This window comes from Epinephelus fuscoguttatus, linkage group LG17 (genome assembly GCF_011397635.1).
Source record: "Epinephelus fuscoguttatus linkage group LG17, E.fuscoguttatus.final_Chr_v1".
In the NCBI taxonomy this organism is placed as follows: Eukaryota; Metazoa; Chordata; class Actinopteri; order Perciformes; family Serranidae; genus Epinephelus; species Epinephelus fuscoguttatus.
In genome coordinates, this window is record NC_064768.1 from 31,184,621 (window position 1) to 31,204,674 (window position 20,054).

The following is a 20,054-nucleotide window of genomic DNA, read 5'->3' on the forward strand; positions in this document are numbered from 1 at the left end:
GACGCACGCACGCACTTACTCACTCACCCAGTTATAGTGCTGAGGTTCAGCCAAAAATGTGGGTGCAAAAAGGGTAGCTCTTTGGTAACTGCTGCTGAGAAGCATTTGAGAAAAGTCAACTGACCCTGAAAAGCACCGGTGAAAGACAGCAGCCCTCTTTGGCAGGTCCCTAGAACAAGGTGCCAAACCTTTTGTAGATGCCACATGTGTTGTTTGTACCTATTCTGGTAATCTGTTCAATCACATCTACAGAATACATCACATCAAGGTGAAACACATCCAATAGTGATGTTAATGAGTAACATGATTAGACAATAAACAAAAACATGTTGTTTATCTACAGCTGGCCCCAGTATGCATCTGTGTGTGAATATGATGTTGGACACTGTAAAACACTCTCAGGAGGGTTCACTAGATAAAGAAGAAGAGATGAATACAGTTAAACTGAATATTAAATATGTATAATAAAGTTGAACACTGGGGTAAAAATTTAATAATGTTTAATATTCTGAGGTGCTCATTCCTAAATCTGTGCACAATTTCTCCCATAACTTTAACACCAGTCCAGGTATACTTTAGCATTATATTAGACATGATTCATTTCTGGTGTTCGTAACAGTGGTGACCTACTAATCTCCCATTACCATCCTGACTAACCGCTCCACTTCCGGCACCCAAAGCCTATGTTCAAAGACCTCCATCCCTGTCATGTGAGTGCCTCAGGCAGATGGATGCTTGCTATGCAAATGCTGTTATGAAACCCTTAGGCACTATGATCCTTTTACCTATGCTCCACCTCCCCATAGCCTAGACAGGAGAGGATGACATGTTTCACAGGATTTGCCTGCTTACTTAAAACAGAAAGAGCATGTTTTCTGACGTATGTACAGGTGTGTGCCATCCCGCATTAATGCACACATGTACAGAATGTGTGCACATGTATGTGCGTGAGGATTGAGGATGAGAGCGAGTGAAGGATGGTTCTGGTGATTAGCTTGAGCAATGTCGGAATCAAGCACGAGTCACGTGTTGGATCCATGCTCGTGTATTGACGGATCTCTTGTTCTAATGCAACCTTCAGGACTGTCAGACACTGAATGGCATCGTGTTCTATTTCCAGATTTATGTGTTAAAAGCAAGATGGAAAGCTGGGTGGAAAGGAAGAGGTACACGTTGAGGGAAAGCAGAGGGTGAGGGAGGGAACAAAAACAAGACCACCGTTAATCATTGCTGGGTTGCTGGAAGAAGAGGATGATGGCAGGAGGATAAGAGGCTGATGGAGAGCAGAGGAAGCTCTGAAGGATGGAGGGATTTGTGCTGAGCAGTCGGATGGATAGGATGGACGTGGGCTGCATGTTAGGATAATTGGTTCCTTTTATACAAGATCTAAATAGCCTATCTCTCCTTGTCACTTTCTTAGAGTGAAGGCTGGGGGGGCGGGATAAAGAGATAGTGAAAAAGAGAAGATGGCGAGAGGATAAGAGTCATGCAGGAAGGTAGCGAGAAACGATGGTGATACTGGCATGCAAGAAGCACTCAGTCCATTTCTTTCTTTTGGTACAAGGTCTTAGTTGAGCACATGGAGGGCACACAGACTACAGGTTTCTTTTCAAGGGGAGCTTTTAGGCTGATTTTCAGTTTCACACTTGTATTTTGGGATTCTACTAGAAATGTTGAAATGCTTTATAATGTAACAAAAACTATTATTTTCCTCGTACTCTCTGTGCTGGAACCGAGCGGCGATCTCCAGGACCAATGCAGAGGTGCCAAAGACTGTAGTTCCTCAAACTGCCACTTGTTAAAAGTCTTTACAGCAGAAATAAACATGCTTACAGCCTGGTACAAAGAACGGTTTTGGACTCAGTAGCTAATTTTCCTGTAAATGACAACTGTACGCAGGGAGAATTTTTATATATTTCATCTGTTAACATTTTATTAAGGCTTCTAGTTTCACATAATTAAGGATGTAGCCACTTTGAGAGACAGGCGTGAACACAGTATAGCAGTCAGATCCACCCCTCACTCTTCCACAGCTCCACCCTCTCATCCAAATATGGTCACTTCTGGTTCCAAAATTTCACAATGACAATGGCAAAAAAGGTAAGCTCGAGGCTTCAAAATAGGAGTCCATAAACCAATGGGTCACTACGTCCATTCGTTTCATAGAGTCTACATCTGGGGCACCTGTATTCATGCTCTGTCTGAAATGCTGTCTAGCACCTGTCACTTTAAACCCCCCTATCAAAAGGTCCAGTCTGCTCTGATTGGTCAGTCTGTCTGGGTCTTTCGCATCTCCACCATTATTGCAGCTGCAGAGTATAACGGCACTGTCTACCATGAAAATTCACCAATAAAAGCTCTAAACCAAAATCTTGACAACAGCACGTTTCAGCAGGAATTTGATCCACGCTACATGTAGCAGTGTAGGATACCTCATGTGAACATTTAGAGTAGCCTGGAGCAGATGACCATATAAAGAAATCTGTCACGAGCTGACGTCAGCTTGTTGCGACAGGAAGAAAAAAACTTTTGTAAACAGTATTAAGAATGGTATGAAGCCTCAGGTTTTTGCTCATAATAGCTCCCATTTAATAAACCAGTCCTTTTAGTTGTTTTTATTTAGAACTTTCTTCATGGTCCATTTTTTTTCTTGCTTTGTCAGTGTGTTCTGTGGCCCTGCCGCAGGGAGCAGAGTGTGTGTACAGGTTCACACTTTTTCAATGCGAACAAAATGTTTCACAGTTAGTCATCCGAAGTTGTTCATTGCAGAGGAACTGAGAAGAGAAGTGTTGGCTTCCAGTGGGGAAAGTCCATTTAAAGACAACTTCCCCACTTAACACAAATGCTAGGAGGGGTGAGGCAGAGTGGGTGGTGCACATGAGGGATGGATAAAACTACAGGTTGAGAGAAGTGGAATAACTGTATGTATCACCATGGAATACGGAAATTTGTGTGCAGTCAACGTTTTGTGGAATCATAGAAAGCCTTGTTTTGAAGTTTAGGGCTAAGGGCTCTCCTTTACACTTGTCCCCTTCTTAACGAGATAAAACAGCTCAATCAAGTGTCAGAGGAATCGCCGCGAGGAGATGAGACAGGGAAAAGAGGGATGGAAAAGATTTCTCAGGTCTCTTTTGATTCTGCCTAAATTATTTTGTATTCATATGAGAGAAATGGAGAGAGAAATACAGAGTGCTGAGACTCTCTCACATGAATACAAAATAGTCTAGCTGCAATCACGAGTCCTGTGGGGAGTCTTTGGAGTATGTGTATGTGTGCATGAGGATGATAAATAAGTAAGTATGTGGGTGTGTGTGTGTGTGTGGTGTGAGGGGATGAGGAAGAAGAGAGATGTAGAGCAAACATAAGCTGGCAACTACCTGCTTTTTCACAACTAATTGAGATTGTGTGTATGAAGGCAATGTCACACTGAGAGCTAACCTCATCAATATGTGTGGATGTGGCCTCCGTGGGACTGTCCCTGTGGGACCATGCATCAAGAAGACACATTCGCACATAGGCTGGGACAGACACCAAGCGCACCAGACAGTGCAACCCAACACAAAGGCTGCCTTGACACCTGAACCAAGCGTGTCCAGTTCAAGTCCTGCAAGGCACATGATGTAATGACATGTAAGCTGCGTTATCGTACAGATAAAAGAACAGTCGCAATTATTTTTAGGAAAAAAAAATACGTAGAATTGGAAAATGGATCTTTGCGATAAAAGCAGAGGTTAAAGAGAACACCCACAGACATCCTTGTTCTTCCACCATCAATTATCCACATTCGTTCCTTATCACTCAACTCTATCCTCGACCATCACCAGTCTAAACTCTGTCTCTAACCTAACTTAAAATGGCCAAAACCCAGCTCCCTATGTTTAAAATACCTCCTTTAAAAGGATGGACAATCCAGTACAACTTCACAGTTTAAGAAGACTCCCTATTTTGAATAGTCCAAAACTTAAAAAGGTTCACACACACATGAACAAACTGGAAATACATAATATATGAAACTTTATTTTGGGCTGTGCAAACCCAGTGAAATATATGTGCATATTCATTTGAGACTGAGGGCACTATTTCTGTGACAGAGCATGACAAATGGGGGATGCATTGCATTGGAAAAATGGTATATGTGGCTCCTTAAAGGAAAAATTCACCCTAAAAAGAGAACTTGAATATAGTGTGTTATATTTAAGATTTATTTTAGAGCTTAGATTTTATCATTTATCATTTATCATAAGTGAACAAGTCTCATCTTAAACTGAACAGCGCTGACAGCACTGATGATCTTATCTAGAGACAAATCCTGGAGCAGCCCCCGTAGATGGTGAACAATGGACAAACTGTTAAGACACAATGATGGCACCATTTGTGATATACTTGGGATTTGAAGACATTCTGTAATTCTGCTCTCATTAGACTGTTGTCAGTGGTTGTACTGATAAATGTTTATCTAAAACTACTGGATTAGCACAGGGGGGCTGGCTTTACTGTAGACTTCCCCTTTAACGGTGTGAAATCACACCCTACTCTAATCTCTATGAACATCTTTATCAACAGAAGTATACACAGTAATATGGGATCGTTAACAGAAGGCCACTAAATTATCAGTACACTGAATATTTGCTAGTAAATCTGGCAACTCACTTGCGTGATCTGGCCAGTGGTACAGAAGAATGAGGCATTGTTTTTTTCTGGTGCTAATGATGGAAGTAGCAAAGGATTGAGTCATTTTGCTTCCTTCTCATCTTTGTTGAAAGTTAACACATGCACAGTACCGACCATGAGAAAGTGGCACTAAGTAAGGACAAACTTTATGAGCTGAAGCGCAAGCAAGCATTTCATTTGTCCTGGAAACAGTAGGTTAGGTTGGTGGCATCAGAAAATGTGGGTAAAACTCCAGCTATGTATTGTGCAGTTTGCCACAAGTTTGAAGGCAAGCACTGTCAAAGATATAAATTTATCAATACACTGACACTAAATATTTAAAGCAGTTTTAATACTAATTTCCAGCTGCACTTTCTTGCTCTCTTATTGTTAATGTTTACAAGAGTTGTTCTGCCGTTCTCTGCTATTAACCAAGAAAAGAAAGTTGTCATTGTCATAGTCTTGTTAAGTCTATCTATCCATCCATCCATCCATCCATCCATCCATCTTCTAACTGCTTATCCTCTTGAGGGTCACAGGCGGGCTGGAGCCTATCCCAGCTGACATTGGGCGAGAGGAAGCCGGAGTACCCAGAGAAAACCCACGCTGACACTGGGGCAGAAGAAGGAGGGCACAGAAGGGCTCCCACACCCAGGATCAAACCAGGAACCCTCTTGCTGTGAGGTGACAGTGTTAACCACCACAACACCATGCCACCCTTTGTTAGATCTATCTATTCTTAAAGGTAGGATCTGGAGGATTTTCAAACCAAACAAAATAAAGACATATACAAATGAAATCCTGCTTAATCATCACCTATGGGCCTCTACTCATGTGCGGTGGTGACTCTGTTTGCAGAGCTCCTGCCCTTTAACTGTGTTTTGATATTTTTGTGAGCTCGGACCGCACTGGGCGGAGATTTCCGCAGCCAATGAGAGAGCGCAGGTGCCGTGCCCGAGCGTGAAGCCTGTGAAGCCTTTTTCTGTACCTCTGGGCTCCGTACACCCGGGAGAGTTGAGCCTGATAGGAGGGACCAAATTTGAATGTGTGTTTACAAACAGCAACTGGAAAATCCTCCAGACCCTACCTTTAAAAGAATGAATTTTATCCCCTCAATATGATTTCTTCCTGTGGAATTGAAAAAGGCATCGAATATTGATAAGGTATTGTTCAAGGTACTGTATGAGAATTAGAATTTCCAGTATTGTGACAACAATACCAGTCAGATAAAATGGGGTCAAGGTCAAGTGTACAAAAAACTTTACATGACAATTAACTTAATTGACAATTTGTGTAAGAGCAAGTAAAAATTGACTTTGGTCGAGTAGATTTCTGACTTTCTTTCACAACCAGGCAAAAAAATGAGAAGAAAAACAAACAGCAGGGTTCTTCTTTTCCACTTGCCTGGCCTGGCAGAGTGCTTTTAACTGCAGTTGATATATGTGCTGATTTAACTGTGCAACTAAAGTGTGAAAGAAGAGAGTAAAACAAATAGATGAAGGATTAAGAAGTCAATTCTCCATCCTCCCCCAAAGCCATACTGTACTACGGACAGAATAAAGACCCGACACTATGGGCCTAATTACAATCCCTGCACTTCACATACTGTGTTAGTCCTATTGATGTTTTGTGAACGACAGAAACAAAGGCACCATACAGTATCTCAACCCACACAGTGCAGCATGTTATACGGCAGCAGAGCACTCAAATGAGAAGGCATGCTTATTACTAAATGCTAAATACCAATTTTAAGATGGCTTCATTGCTCAGTGTACCATGTGGCCAAGATCCCTCCCTTGATCTCTGTAGCTGTAACCACTGCATGTTCCATGCGTGAAATGGCTCATTGCCTTCCTTATCATCTCTGTTCCACTTATATTGTCATTATCTCTTTATGTCTGTATTCCACTCTCTGCCCCCCCACCTATATTCTCCTTCCATCAATAACTCTCGGCAAACCATTTCGCAGCTTTTTTTAGGTGTCTGCTGTCACTCTGCAACAACCCCTGCTCCCTCATAAACTCGGTGTGGTTTGATTAGTGCGCTACCTTCAGCTACACCATTTGATATACAAGGAATCCCTGGGCTAATGCATTGCAAATTCTCCTCAATAATGAATTGCGTGGGTAGGATCAAAGGCTTGGATATGGAGCATACCTTGCAGAGGAATGCCAGGCACCCAGAGGTAGTGAAGGCACTAATGAACCTAAACTAGCAATCATGAGGGACCTAGGCGTGTCAGATGTGCCAGCTATGGGATAGCACGCACACCAGAATAGATTCACGCAGACAACTGCACAGAACTGTACAATATTATGCAAAATGACATGGCACAGTAATAAAAAAAAAGTACACAGTGCTGTCTGAAAGTATTAGGACGTGTTCTTCATTGTTTTGGATTTATTCCAGCACATTGGATTTGAAATGAAACAGTGACCCAACTAAATCTAATACGTGTCTGGAATAAGCAAATACTGGATGTATTAAAAGCCTGATAGAGCATTGCCAGGACCGATACCAAACTCCTGCTGATGTCTGTAGACATAACCAAATTTCCCCTGTCCCCTGAAACTGTATTTATACAATATATATAAAAAGCAATAGAATTAATGTCATAAATGCTCCACTATGATGAGTATGTGATCATCTAGGAAACGTTAATCCTATGTATGAGAAGAGCGGTTAAAACCCCTTCACGTGCCTCTTCCACATGTTTCTTCATACACACATGCACTTATAGCTTTAATAGTATTCACCTTGCGCAGCACTCTTCCTTTAAGTACGCAGGCTTACAAGCTTATTAACATTAGTTTACATCACCGCCTCATGACGGTGCATAAACACAGTTAATATTCTGAATACATTCAACACACTTGGCGGGCATGTTTGCGGCTTAATGGCATTCCACTTCAATGCTGTCACAACATGGAACTCATCATAACCATGCTGATATATGACTGACACGTGTCTGCGGTCCTAAGAAGCTTAATGGATAGAGAATAACACTAACACTATCAGGGTTAAGGCTTCAATATTCACAAGGACACGGTCTTGTTAAAAAAAATGTATGGTGTGCATTTGTGCTTCTGCTCTTTGAATTAAAAAGTTCAGCAAAGCCTTGAATTTATATGCATAAAAAATGGGATGATTATACACAGAAACGTTTTTTGAAACGTGAGCATAGTGGCCAGGGTATGGATTGCTGGAATAAATCCGGGTGAGAAGAGGTGAGCTCAAACAAAAGTGAGTTGTTTCATTAAGCACAATTATATTGTCTAATTAAATAATTGGCCGTTTGCATCAGTAACACTGGCAAAATAATAGTGCTGTAACGTCTCTGTTGTCTCCTCTGAAAGCCACGGGAGTGAGCACATCCACAAACAAACATTAGCATACATGAATGAATGTACCATTATCATTTATTTAATGTATGAATGCGAAAATAGGCACGCATGAGTGCACACAGAGTCGGTAGAGAAAGGCAGATCGAGCCGGATGGAAGCAACATTGTAGGTGGTGAAAGCTGAGGCATGTGGCTAATTATCCCCAGTGTTGCATTACTTGAGTTAAAAATTCAACTGGTAAGAAAAAGAAAATATCATCATTTTCTATAGCTGGTTTAAAAAAAACACACAAAAAAAACAGGATGGATGATAAGCTGCATGAGCCACCTGGTAATGATCCCAGGTGAGTAGCATTCACAGCACAGCCCCTCAGGAATCAACACCCTCATGTAGCCCACATTCGACAAACATCTAGGGATCCTGTAGGATTAGCTGCAAGACTTGGTACTTTGCCCTGCTGTCACTACAACCTTGACCCTGATGAGCTGCTTGACACTGGCAGACCATTAAGATGAATGGGCATATCGGAAAGAAAGTATGTTTGTTCAATACAATATACATAAGAGGAAATAAATACGGTGCTAGAAAGTAACCCCGAATTGTCTAGGGAGTACCTCTAGCCAAAACTATACACCTTGCAGGATTTGCTGGCTTACATTTAATTAAATTCAGGAATGTAAAGGGTATAACACACATACATACAGAGCCCAAACACTTGACTTTCTTGAGGCTCTGACATGGCATTTCCCCTCACCCAGTAGTACCTCAACAATTGGCCAATAGCAGCTCACTGAAGATTGATTACACAGCAGTCTGTGAAAGTGATGAATACCCCCGGAAAAAATAGGGGCTAAATTGGAGGTATATTGAAAGGTGGTAGATTGAAAGAAAGCCTAGAAAAGAACAATGTAATCACAAAACTCGAAGGCACGAACAAGGAAACAAAAGAGTTCTGTTCAGACCTAATAGTGCTTCCAGGGGCGGCCTCAATGGTCCACATGCAGTGCAGGTTGTGCTCATAAGGAGCTGGGTAGCCCGGAGACAGGATACGACCAGAGAGCTCTTCCTTGATGTTGCCCCCGCACTCGGCTAGAAAGAGGAGGGAAACAGAAAGATAGAGAGATTAAGGATGTGAGTGATGACTCGTAGTAAAAGAAGAGAAAGTGCAAAATAAGTACGAGCTCATCAATGTCCTAAAAGTCAAATTAATAAAAGGATACAGCAAGGTTAACACACTTAACATGCCAGAAACTGCATCATCCCACTTCCAGTAAAGTGCATCACATCAGTTTCCTCTCATCATTATTAATTATTGACATAGTAGTCATATGCTTAAATGTGATGTGCTTCATCATCGTGTTTGCAATCTGAATGATAGGGGGGAGAGTGGCCAACCTAATATACTCTATGTGTATCTCCTTGGCTCAGTGAAGGCTGTCCACCATTTTAACCAATGACCTCATCCTGTTGCCTGTGGAAGTTGATGGACTAAACACAACATTCAATGTAATACACTCAAGTTCAGTGTTGCTTTGAAAAAAGAGATTTTGACTGACATGGCAAAATACTTAAGTATATATTTAGGGATCAATCTAATAATGTAAATATTGAATGTGTGTGTACAGAACAGATACACAGTTGCCATAATGCAAGTACCAGTGATATTAGCATCTACTGGGCAACATGGTAGGCAGTACATCATACCTGGAGACTGGAAGGCTTGTCATGAATCACGCTTTCATCAGAAAAATGTCATAAAGTATGCCTGGGGGTGTGTTTGTGGCAGTGGTAGAAGAAGCAGTAGACAATATGACGGTTCTAGTATCATATCACGGTTCAATAAGTTCCCCTGAGGTACACAACACACAGCAAACATGAGCTCAGTCTCTCAAAAAATTGACAACAACAACAACACAAACACGCATCTATGAAACTACAAAGCAGAATCAAAGGCCAAAACATTTTGTCAAGAACAGTGGGAAGAACGGAGGCTTTTTTTCAGCCTCGAGTAATGAATTGCCATCACAAAAAGCTCGGTGACTGAAAAGCAATTTCCAGCCCCCCTTCAGTTACCACCTCCTACTCCAATCCAAAAGTGAACAAGAAAAAAAAAAAAAAGAAAGAAACAACAACATGAGACTTGAAGTGTTTTTGTTAACATTTTTGAAGCTATCTCAACTGACAGGAAGAGGGTAAAAGTGCTATTGTTTCCTTTCCTTCCACTGAGAGGAAAATAGCTCCTTCAAACAAGAGAAAAATGGAGGTCAAAGAATCTTGCTGATGATGATGGCGATGATGACGGTTGTGAAATCCATCTGTGACAAACAGACCTGCTCTGAAATACAGCAACAATGGCAGACACACACGGAGACAGGAAGAAACCAACTCAGGAATAAACTAAATTTACATAACACAGTACCCACATAGAGGTAAACACTCCATCAGACGGGGTCGAGCTGTGGTTTCTTCACACGCATCAGGCGTAAACATTTTGTCACCTTCCATCTGACAAACGTGGATTTCCTCGTGTTTGCAGATCATTCTTTTCTTTGTTTATCTCCCTGTCTCCCTCCTTCCAGCTCTCCATCTCCCTCATGCATTATACATTTAAACCGGCAATAATCACAAGAGCTGGGCTCGGATCACTTTTGCTGTCGAAGCATTAACACACAGAACAATGCACACATACTGTACTTTAAACAGTTTATGCTTAGTTACAAAAAATATTCCAAAGATTTGATTGTCATTTTTGCTTTCACTATCATTGAAGGAAAGGACAAATGCAAAAATAGTGGACGTGTGAACATTAATCTTTACACCTGCTGAGGTTTAAGTCGCTCTTTGAGCTTTTTCCCGTCTGTTATGCTTCTTCAAGTTGAAAGAAACTTGCTGTTTCATGGAGTGAACAGAGACGAGGGTGATCTATCACAGTAAGACAAAGCCATCTCTTTCTTCTAGCCTCATGACCTACGAAAATACTGCTCAGTGGTGCCATGGCAGTGTAACTCCCTCAGCGACTCTACCCCTTCAATCTATGTCTCCACATACACCTTTCTAAAGTCAACTCAGGTTCTTCCTTTCTTTTTGTCTTAACTTCTCTTTTAATGTCCGTCTTTACAAGACATACTGCATCAATGTAGGACTTGTTGTTAAATATATGAGTAAAACATATAGGAGACAATCAAAGAGACAGATACATAAACTTTTAACTTCACCAACACAGTCAGTGAGATATTTTATTGAGAGAGGCCAATTCTGTGCCAAATGTATGTATATTATCTAATTTAAATACATGCAAATACTACGGGAGGACGGGGACGCTACTTCTTAGCAGTGCTGTTAGGGGAACATGCCATACTTTATGGGTGCTTTGAGAGTGCTTTCTTTAAGTCTTATATGTGCAGGTTAAGCAGCCGCAAAAGCAGCGCAATCCTTTTGTGAACTGGCCCGTAAGTGTCCCACCCAGAGCTGCTAAGGGAGTCAACCTTGCAGCTTTCCTCTTCTGTGACTTTGAGGATATGAACTCCCACAATTGTTTTCAACTCAATTTCATTCTCCTTCCTCCCCTGCTCGCTTTACCCTTCTCATCTGCGTTCAGTGTGTCCCCGCTGCCAAGAAATAATCCCACCATTACAAACAGAAGCAGTCCCTCATCTGCTCCCAAATTCACTCTGGCTGTTAGGCTATCATCTGCAGTGAAAGGGGCATGGGGAGGACAAACCTGTTCAGAGATATACAGTATGCTGAATGTTGTTTATACCCAGTCATGAAATTACCTGTCAGTTTGGGCTGAAACGGGAGCTGAGCAATATTATTCTAATCACCTTGGCTGATGTCAAAGAACACCAACCTGCCTGTTTCCCCTCATTGTGCTTTGGGCTGGTTTCTGAAAGACTCTGTCAAAATGTCGCCCAGGAGAAGATTCGAAAATACGCTTTGGTTTTGTTTCCATGACACCATATAGTGAGTATGCCTGCGTATGTACGTCAGTTTAATAGTTGTGAAAAATATTAATGCATACCATGTCTGTGTCAGCTGGCAACAACTGACAGGTGAACTGTAGGTGAACTCCACAAAACGATGAGATGGGCATATTCTGCTAAATTTTAATGGAGAAATTATCTCCATAAAATTGGTTTTAAACGTCTCCCACCTCAGACAGCTAGGGGTTAAAAACCCGCCTGTGTGGTCGGGTGAGCCGTTGATAGGGGCAGAGTTTTATGTTAGTAAAAATAAATAATGTGAAAATGGGGAATATGCAATCATGATGCAATATGAATATAGAGAGCTGAACAGAGCACAGTCATTTCCAATGAGATAATGCACTGAATAAGGTGCTGGGAAAGCAACCAAATGGAAGCCTCAAAATAGCAGAGCTAAAACAAACCACAGAGCTTTACTAAACCTGCAGCGGCATATTCACATTGTTATTAGGATGAGGAACTAGGTCAGACATCTGAGTTCAGCTGGAAAAAAACCCAAAATTGGTTAGGATTAGCAGGGTGCCAACAGGAAAGCAACCGCCAATAAACACTGTAATATAATGTAATACAACACAATGCTGTTTCATGCAACCTCAACTTTTAACTGCACTTGACAAAGCATAGTGTAACAGAGAGTGATGTAAGGAAAAGTAATAACCCTTGTAAGGCAAGATAGCACAGAATTGCACAACATTAAATAACACTCGTAACCTCCCATAGAGTTGCTGATATAACCAGTGGTGAAAAGTACATTGTACAATTGTAAAGTGTTTTTTAAAGAAATGTTTTAAGCTCCTTTATACTGTACCTTTCCTTTACTATATTTCTGTGACAGCCTTCGCTACTAATTAGATTGCATGTTAAGATTGTTCATATAAAACATATCGGTTTATAAAAACTAATGACTTGTTTTTGATTAAACGACTAATCCTTACCGACAATGTCTCCAGCTGCAGCACTTAACCGCTGTTAACATGTTACTGAATCATAATAACAAGCCAATAATACAATATTTTGTAAATGTAATATTATGACACTCAAAAAGTGGTCATTCTGCAAAATGAGTACTTTTAATACTTTAATTACATTTTGCTGAGAGTACTTCTGTACTTGTAACTTTCAAATCCTGCTCCTGGATACGTTTATCTGGTGGTATAAATAACTTTATTTAAAGGATATGAGTACTTCTTGGGTCACACACAGCATGAGGAAACAAAGTAAGGTAAAAAAGGGAATACTGCAAAACCCAACACCCAATCAGCAGAACTAGGGCTGGGAATATGGCTAATAAATAATATCATGATATATATACTGTAGGCTATGCCGCAATATTTGAAATATACCACAATGTTTTTTAGATTTTCACTAAAAATAATGTAACTGTTTGATTTAACCCTTTGACGCATATGATCATACCGGTGTGACCATTCTTGTGGTCACATACGGCCAGCTTCCAAAACTCCCCATCAGCCCAAATTTCTTTCGATGAAGCAAAATGATGTGTTTCGCATCGTCCGGTGGATGTTTGCTTACGGCAAGGTGTTTCTGATGTGGCATGGGGCAAAGTCACACACCGTCCATCTGCACACATTCCCAACACTGTGGTGACACAGACCTGGTTGAAAATCGGCCAAGTATCTCTTATAGTGTTGGAACAGAACTCAGTACTGCTACCTTTGGCAGCAATCGTTTTGTGGCATATTTTGCACATCCGCACTCCTGAAACCAAACCACCTCCAGATTACAGACCCGCTCTCAGATCTTCCACCATTTTGAACTTACATGAACTCAGTAATTGGTGTTAAACTGGTGGGCATGGTTGATCAGTGTGAGGTGTCTGTGTGAGAGGGAGAGCAAACACGGCCCGCTTTTGATGCATGAACAAATATTTATAATTTGAGTTATAATCTGGCTATGATGATATGGTCATCTGCTGTATTGCACATAAAGCACAGAAGAGTATATCGGATATGTTTGATGCATTGCCCACCCCTTAGCAGGCCCAAAAATTATACTGGCAAATAAACTAATATTTCTGCAAACAGCACGGACACAGTTGATCTCTAACCACTTCAAGAAGCATCTGACTTACCAACGCAGAGTGGGAGGGGGCTGTCCCATGCCCTCCTTTCCCCCCTCAGGCAGGTAAGCACCTCGGGGCCTTTCAGTGTATAGCCAGGGTCACAGCTGTAAGACACAGTGCTCCCTGCAAAATGACCTTTGTCCTCCCGCTTGTAGCCAAACTGGGGAACACCTGGATCCTCACATTTCACCAGCTCGAAACCTTGGAGAAAGAGAAGGAAAGGCATGGACAGACAGTGCACAGATTAGGAAACTACTGAAGAAAGCATAAATGTAATTTTTATGCGGCAGAGACAACAAGTAGGATTGGACAGATATACGCAAACACACTTTACTAAAATGTAAATATAAATTGTAAAGAAGGGTGGGTGTTTATGTGTTACTCACTAATGAAGTGCAGTTCAAAGCCTTTACTGGTGTTATCTGAATTGCTGATGAACTCCAGCCACATGGAGCTGGAGGTGGAGTTCAGGGTTGTCTCTAGCAGCTCGCTCCCGGTAAACACCCCCAGCAGACGAGCCTTATTACTGCTGCCATCAAAGACCTGGAAGGGTTAGAAGGAGAGTGGGAGGAAGCATCTGAATTCGGGTCTGCACACACAGATATGCTAAGAAGGCTGCATACACACAAACACACACACACAGGGAGGGTACAATCCCTTCAGCCCCCTCACTTTGAGTATGTCATCCTCCTCCAGTCTGAAGTCTCGTGCTCGTAGCTGGATGCCTTTGCCAGGCTGCGTCTGGATGGAGTAGATGCACTCGTGGTTGTTGCCGTAGTAACCGGGGTAGTTGGGTGAGAGCAGCACCCCTTGCATGCCAGTCACGGATGAGCCGCATTCAGCTAGAGAAAAAGAGGGGGAGCGGAGAGACAGACAGGGAGACAGAAGGAGAGAGGAAGGGAGAAGGTGGTGGTGTTGGAGAAAGCAGAGGACATGTCAATCGCTATATGCTTGAAACTTGCAGTGTATTTATTCATGCTGTCATGCAGAGGGAGACGGGAGAGGTGATGGGGAGAGGGATATGGCCGGTGACTATACCTGAATGTTGAGTGGCACATCATCATCATAATCAGAGTGCAATCTCAATATGATTAACAGTAATTTCAGCTCTATTTGAAAATGGCTTTTTTCTGAATCACATCAGGAAAAGAGTGGAAAAAAAGGAGGGCAGAGTTCTTTACAGAAAAATAGCTGCCGGAATTTAAATGACCACAAATGTACCCAGAATTTTTTCTTGTGCAGTGAGGTAAGATGAGGTGATAGATGTGACTGTCCGGGAGGTATATAGATAAGTATCAAGTTCCTAAAATAAGGCTGAATATTACTGTCAGAAGTGTGAAAATAAGAAAAAGTGTCATCGCTCTCAGCCTTTAAAAATCTAGCTTCAATTAGAGGCAAAAAAGACAGCGTGACCTACTTAACACATGTCTAAACACTCACGACAAACATTTAGAAACAAATCAGATACTATTGGTGAGGATAAGGAAGATAAATGGGACTTTACCAAATTGTATTTACTAAACTGTAATTACTTATTTCCAGTAGCGTGTCAATATCGTAACACTTACAAATTACTGGCTAAATTTAGAAACAAAAAATGTGCAAGTGGTAAAAATACCTCCATAAATTAACTGTAGCAGTTCACAGTTATTTCTCATATGCAGTAACTGTTTGCCAGTGCTTTGGGGAAACAGAGGAGAGTCATGCTAAGGACAAACGCAAATAGGTCAATCATCGTCATGGTCCGTGCTTTACCTTAATTAGGACCATTAAGACACAATTTGTTTTCATAACACGCTAATGCAGCTCTTAAAGGGATAGTTCAGACTTTCTGTAGTGGGTTTGAATGAGGTACTTATCCATAGTCAGTGGCAGTCTGCACAACCCCCAGTCAGTTTAAGGGTGCTTTCACACCTGCCCTGTTTGGTTCAGTTCAATCAAGCTCAAGTTTGCCCTCAAAGTGTGGTTCATTTGGGCAGGTGTGAACACAGCAATCACACTCAGGTGTGCACCAAACAACCGGACTGAGACCTTCTTGAAGAGGTGGTCTCGGTCTGGTTACAAACGAACTCTGGTGCGGTTCGTTTGTGGTGAGAACGTGTTCCGACTTCAATCTGAACCAACTGCAGTCACATGACACATTGTTTGGGTTAAACATGAGCATGTTACAGTCCCGGAGGATTATTAATGTGCACCTCCTCCTGTACTGCCTTAATATGCACATTCAGCACATCCAATGCATCAAAACATTGTTTTCTAGTTGGAGCCGCGCCTCGTTTTCAAACTGTATGCTTTGACTAAAATGAACAATGACAGCAATATAGTCCACGATGAGCAGCGCTAAAATCAACCTGCGTAGTTGTCCCTCCATTGTGACATTAGAAAGTGTCACATTTATCTTGCAAGTGTACTCTTCTTCAACGTTTTGTTTGCTTCCTGGATTTTTCCCACATGGAAATTCTGACCAATCAAGAGCAGCTTTCTCGCATAAGCATTTTATCTGGTCCGCTTGTAAATGCTCTAGGCAATTATGCAACTTCGTTACAAATTAGTCCCTGATTCAGACCAAAGCAAGACAACTCTAGGTCTGAAAGCACTTTCACTGGTTTACTTTGCCATCAGACAGCCCTTTCCAACAGGGAAGAGAAGGTGGTAGGTCCATATATGTTCTCTGATGCCACCACACTCCTTTGACAGAAACAGTAACTTTACCTCGCAGAACATGGGAGTTGCTTTTCTACCTCTAACTTGATCAGGTAGTGTGTTCTTGTTATTGTGTGACTTCGATGAATCTGAACAAAACATCCGCTTGAGGCAGCACTGGATCAGCAACTCCTGTGTTCTGTAAGGTAAAACTAATTTTTTTTTTCAAAGGAGGCTGGTGGCTTTGAAGAGAGCATGGCTTCAGTTCCCTATTGAAAAGGGCCATTATATTCTAAATATAGCATACGCTTTTTTTTAGGTGGCTAAAATACATTTCACTGCTCCTACAATTCACAGCAGTACATTGCTTAGCTTCTGTGGTGGTACTCCTACCTCCTTCCCTAAAGCTGCAGCAGCAGAACGGAATCTACTGTAGTATATTCACTGAGTATGGACAAATACCTCATACAACCCCACTTCAAAAGATCTCGCTATTCCTTTATGGTTTGGAGCATCATGGAATCAACACACTGACCTAAATCTTTGCAGTCTGACTTGTCATAGCTCCCAGGTTTTAGCAACGAGCAACATCAATAATTAACACATTTCAGCGCTTTAATGTCATCCTCATTAGAGCTGCTGCTCTATATTATTTGGACAAAGTCAAAAAAGGCTGTTTCTGGGAAGCTATCCAATGAGGAGACAAAACGTGGGTGGATAGTGAGATGATAATGAAGAGAATCGAAAGGGAAATGCCTCGTCTTCAAACATGACTGACAGTTTTGTACATTTCTTCATGGGTGGGTGTACGTGACAGGGCTAGTGTGGAAACATGGCATTGTGAGAGGGGGGTAGAGGGGGAGTGACAAAAGCCAAAATAAAGCATGTGACCACCTACCAACACACCTTGGCAGAGGGGAACTCCACACCCGCCTCCTGCCCCCTAAGCAAATCACCCTCGCCGGACCCTCCAGTCGGTAACCCGGGAAACAGGAGAAGATGAGGGCGTCACCCACTCCGTACTGTAGTCCCTTTCTAGTACTGTAGGGTGGGATGCCAGGATCCTCACATGGCTCCAAATCATACTCTGGAAAAACAAATGTGTTAAAGTGTAGATTAAAATGATTATTAAGACTTCTGGCATGCTCTGAAGGGTTGAGAACTTTTTCTTACTGATAAAACGTAAGGTACTTAAATGAATGGAATGCCCTTAAAGTCCCAGATAACATCCTAACCACATGGCATGACATGTCATTTATTAAAATCAATAACCATCATGTGCTTTTGAGGGGCCAAGTTGTACTCCTCAACATTTGTTTCCATTCATTCAGCTGTCATTTGACATCCTTCCTGTAAAGCTAAATATGTTTTGAATAGGTGGTATTCAGTATTTCAAACTGTCAGTCTATTAGCTTCTGTGAGATCCCTTTACCTTGTCTTGCTGTTCAAATCAAGGGATGCTGTGAGAGCAAAAGGAGATGAAATGATGCTCTCAGTGGGTAAAGGGCCATCTGTGCTCCATCTTAATTGATTAATTTAAAATTAATCAATTCTCTTGATGTTAACCATTTCATTATTCACTCTGGAGTAGCTGTAATTACATATTTCTGGGACACATACTTAGAAAATCATTTGCTACTTGTTTATGGGGCCTCCTCCTAACTGAGCTTTGCTGTTTGTGTCAATAACCTATTGAAGCAGACTAATGAAAAGGTCAAGGCAAGACTCTGATCCACACTCAGGAGCCTGAGACGTCCACTCTCGACATGAACCTTGAGTGCTTAATGTTCTAACATTTCTTTCCAACCTCTTGGTCTCAGTCTCTTGTAAACGATTAGCATGGTTCAGTGCCGTCACCAGCACTTTCAGCTATCCCCCTTTTCATCTCTCAGTATTTCAAATAACTATATCTAATCTTACCGGAGAAAGTGATGTTGAATCCCTCGTAGGAAACGGAGAAGTCAGAGAGAAAGCGGATCTGAGCCGTGTAGTTTCCAAACAGGCCTGCGCTGAGAGGTGGAGGCAGTGTTGAGCCCGTCAGTCTCCACAGAGGCTGAGAGAAGCTGCTGTTCTCTGTCACCAGCAAATGGTCGTGAGGGCTCTCAAGGTGGAAAGTGTGGAAAGTGAACTGGACACCTGAATAGAAGGGGAAGAAAGATCCAATGATCAATATGTGTTGTTTATATTACATTTTTTTAACCTTCATCTTGAAGTCTTTCTCATTATTACAGGAAATGTGTTCAAACCATTTTTTCTTGTAAATTGGGATTTGTAGTGTTTTAAAGTGTTTTACTGCTGGAAAGATGGTCATTCTATAAAACTGGGCTGTCAGTGAAGTAGAAAGAGGTAAATGCTTTTGAAATTGGTGCCACGTGACCAGAGAAATCAGAGAAAAAGGGCTGTGGCATTTGCTTTTTCTCTAGAGGTAGTAAACCTCCAACTACAAGAAAGCTCTGCCTCACAAAAAACTAATAAATGCGCCTCTGGTTGGTGATGTAATGCGAGCTTGTCCATAATGAAACAGAACACAGTTTGTCAGTGGGGTGATAACAATCAATATCGATTTCCAGTGAAAAACATTTTAGGAGAGAAACAGGGGACTAAGTAACAAGATCTTGGCTCATATTTGAACAGCACTGCTTAGTTTTACCATTTAATCTCAGGTTTTATAGCCTCCATTTTGTGTGCACTGCTTAGTTTTACCATTTAATCTCAGGTTTTATAGCCTCCATTTTTACAATACAGGAAACAGTAATATGCCCATTTCCTGTTGACAAATTCCCATTTTAAAGCCATACAGTGCATTAAAATATATTTCCAAAGACATTTTGGGCAAGAAATAGACAATACAGTCGCAGAATCTTGGTTTATACTTGATCAGCACTGCCTAGTTTTACTGTTTGATGTGGATTTGGTCTGAGTTTTAAGCCCTTTTTAAATAGGAACTGTGCAAATTTGCAGGAAAGCCCAATCAGTCTTCGTTCAGCATTGGCAGTATTAAAGCAAAATCAGGGAGTGCAGCAAAATGCCGCCTACCTACTTTTGTTTATACAGAATGTGCCTTTTTCGGGGCAATGGGGGAGCATGAGCAAGTAACAAAACGTGTAGCTCAGCGTGTGACGTAAACAGTGATGTGGGAGGGAAGCCACAGCTGGTCAGGCAGCGATTCTCTCAGAAGTCGGCCCGTTCTTCACCGTCCCCGTCATCTGACAGTTAATGGCCTCTTTGTTTGCGAGGGCAAGGAGGGCGCGCAATTCCTTGTCTCCCCAGTTGCTCATCTTTACTGTGTCTGTCAGGTTTGACAGACACAGGTTTTCCCTCTTGCTACTAGCTGCTCATTCCTGCTATCAG

At 41.7% G+C, this 20,054-nt stretch overlaps 1 protein-coding gene across 1 annotated transcript in view; it reads right to left on the reverse strand.

Moving 5' to 3' along the window:
* Positions 1 to 20,054, reverse strand: part of csmd2 (CUB and Sushi multiple domains 2) — a 291,890-nt gene that overhangs the window by 98,488 nt on the left and 173,348 nt on the right. Inside the window, exons 21-26 of the mRNA XM_049602272.1 lie at positions 18,624 to 18,839; positions 17,602 to 17,790; positions 14,733 to 14,902; positions 14,447 to 14,603; positions 14,070 to 14,261; positions 8,957 to 9,083 (exon numbers count right to left, since the gene is read on the reverse strand). Of these exons, the coding sequence (XP_049458229.1) occupies positions 8,957 to 9,083; positions 14,070 to 14,261; positions 14,447 to 14,603; positions 14,733 to 14,902; positions 17,602 to 17,790; positions 18,624 to 18,839 (1,051 nt within the window). The remainder of the gene's footprint in view (positions 1 to 8,956; positions 9,084 to 14,069; positions 14,262 to 14,446; positions 14,604 to 14,732; positions 14,903 to 17,601; positions 17,791 to 18,623; positions 18,840 to 20,054) is intronic.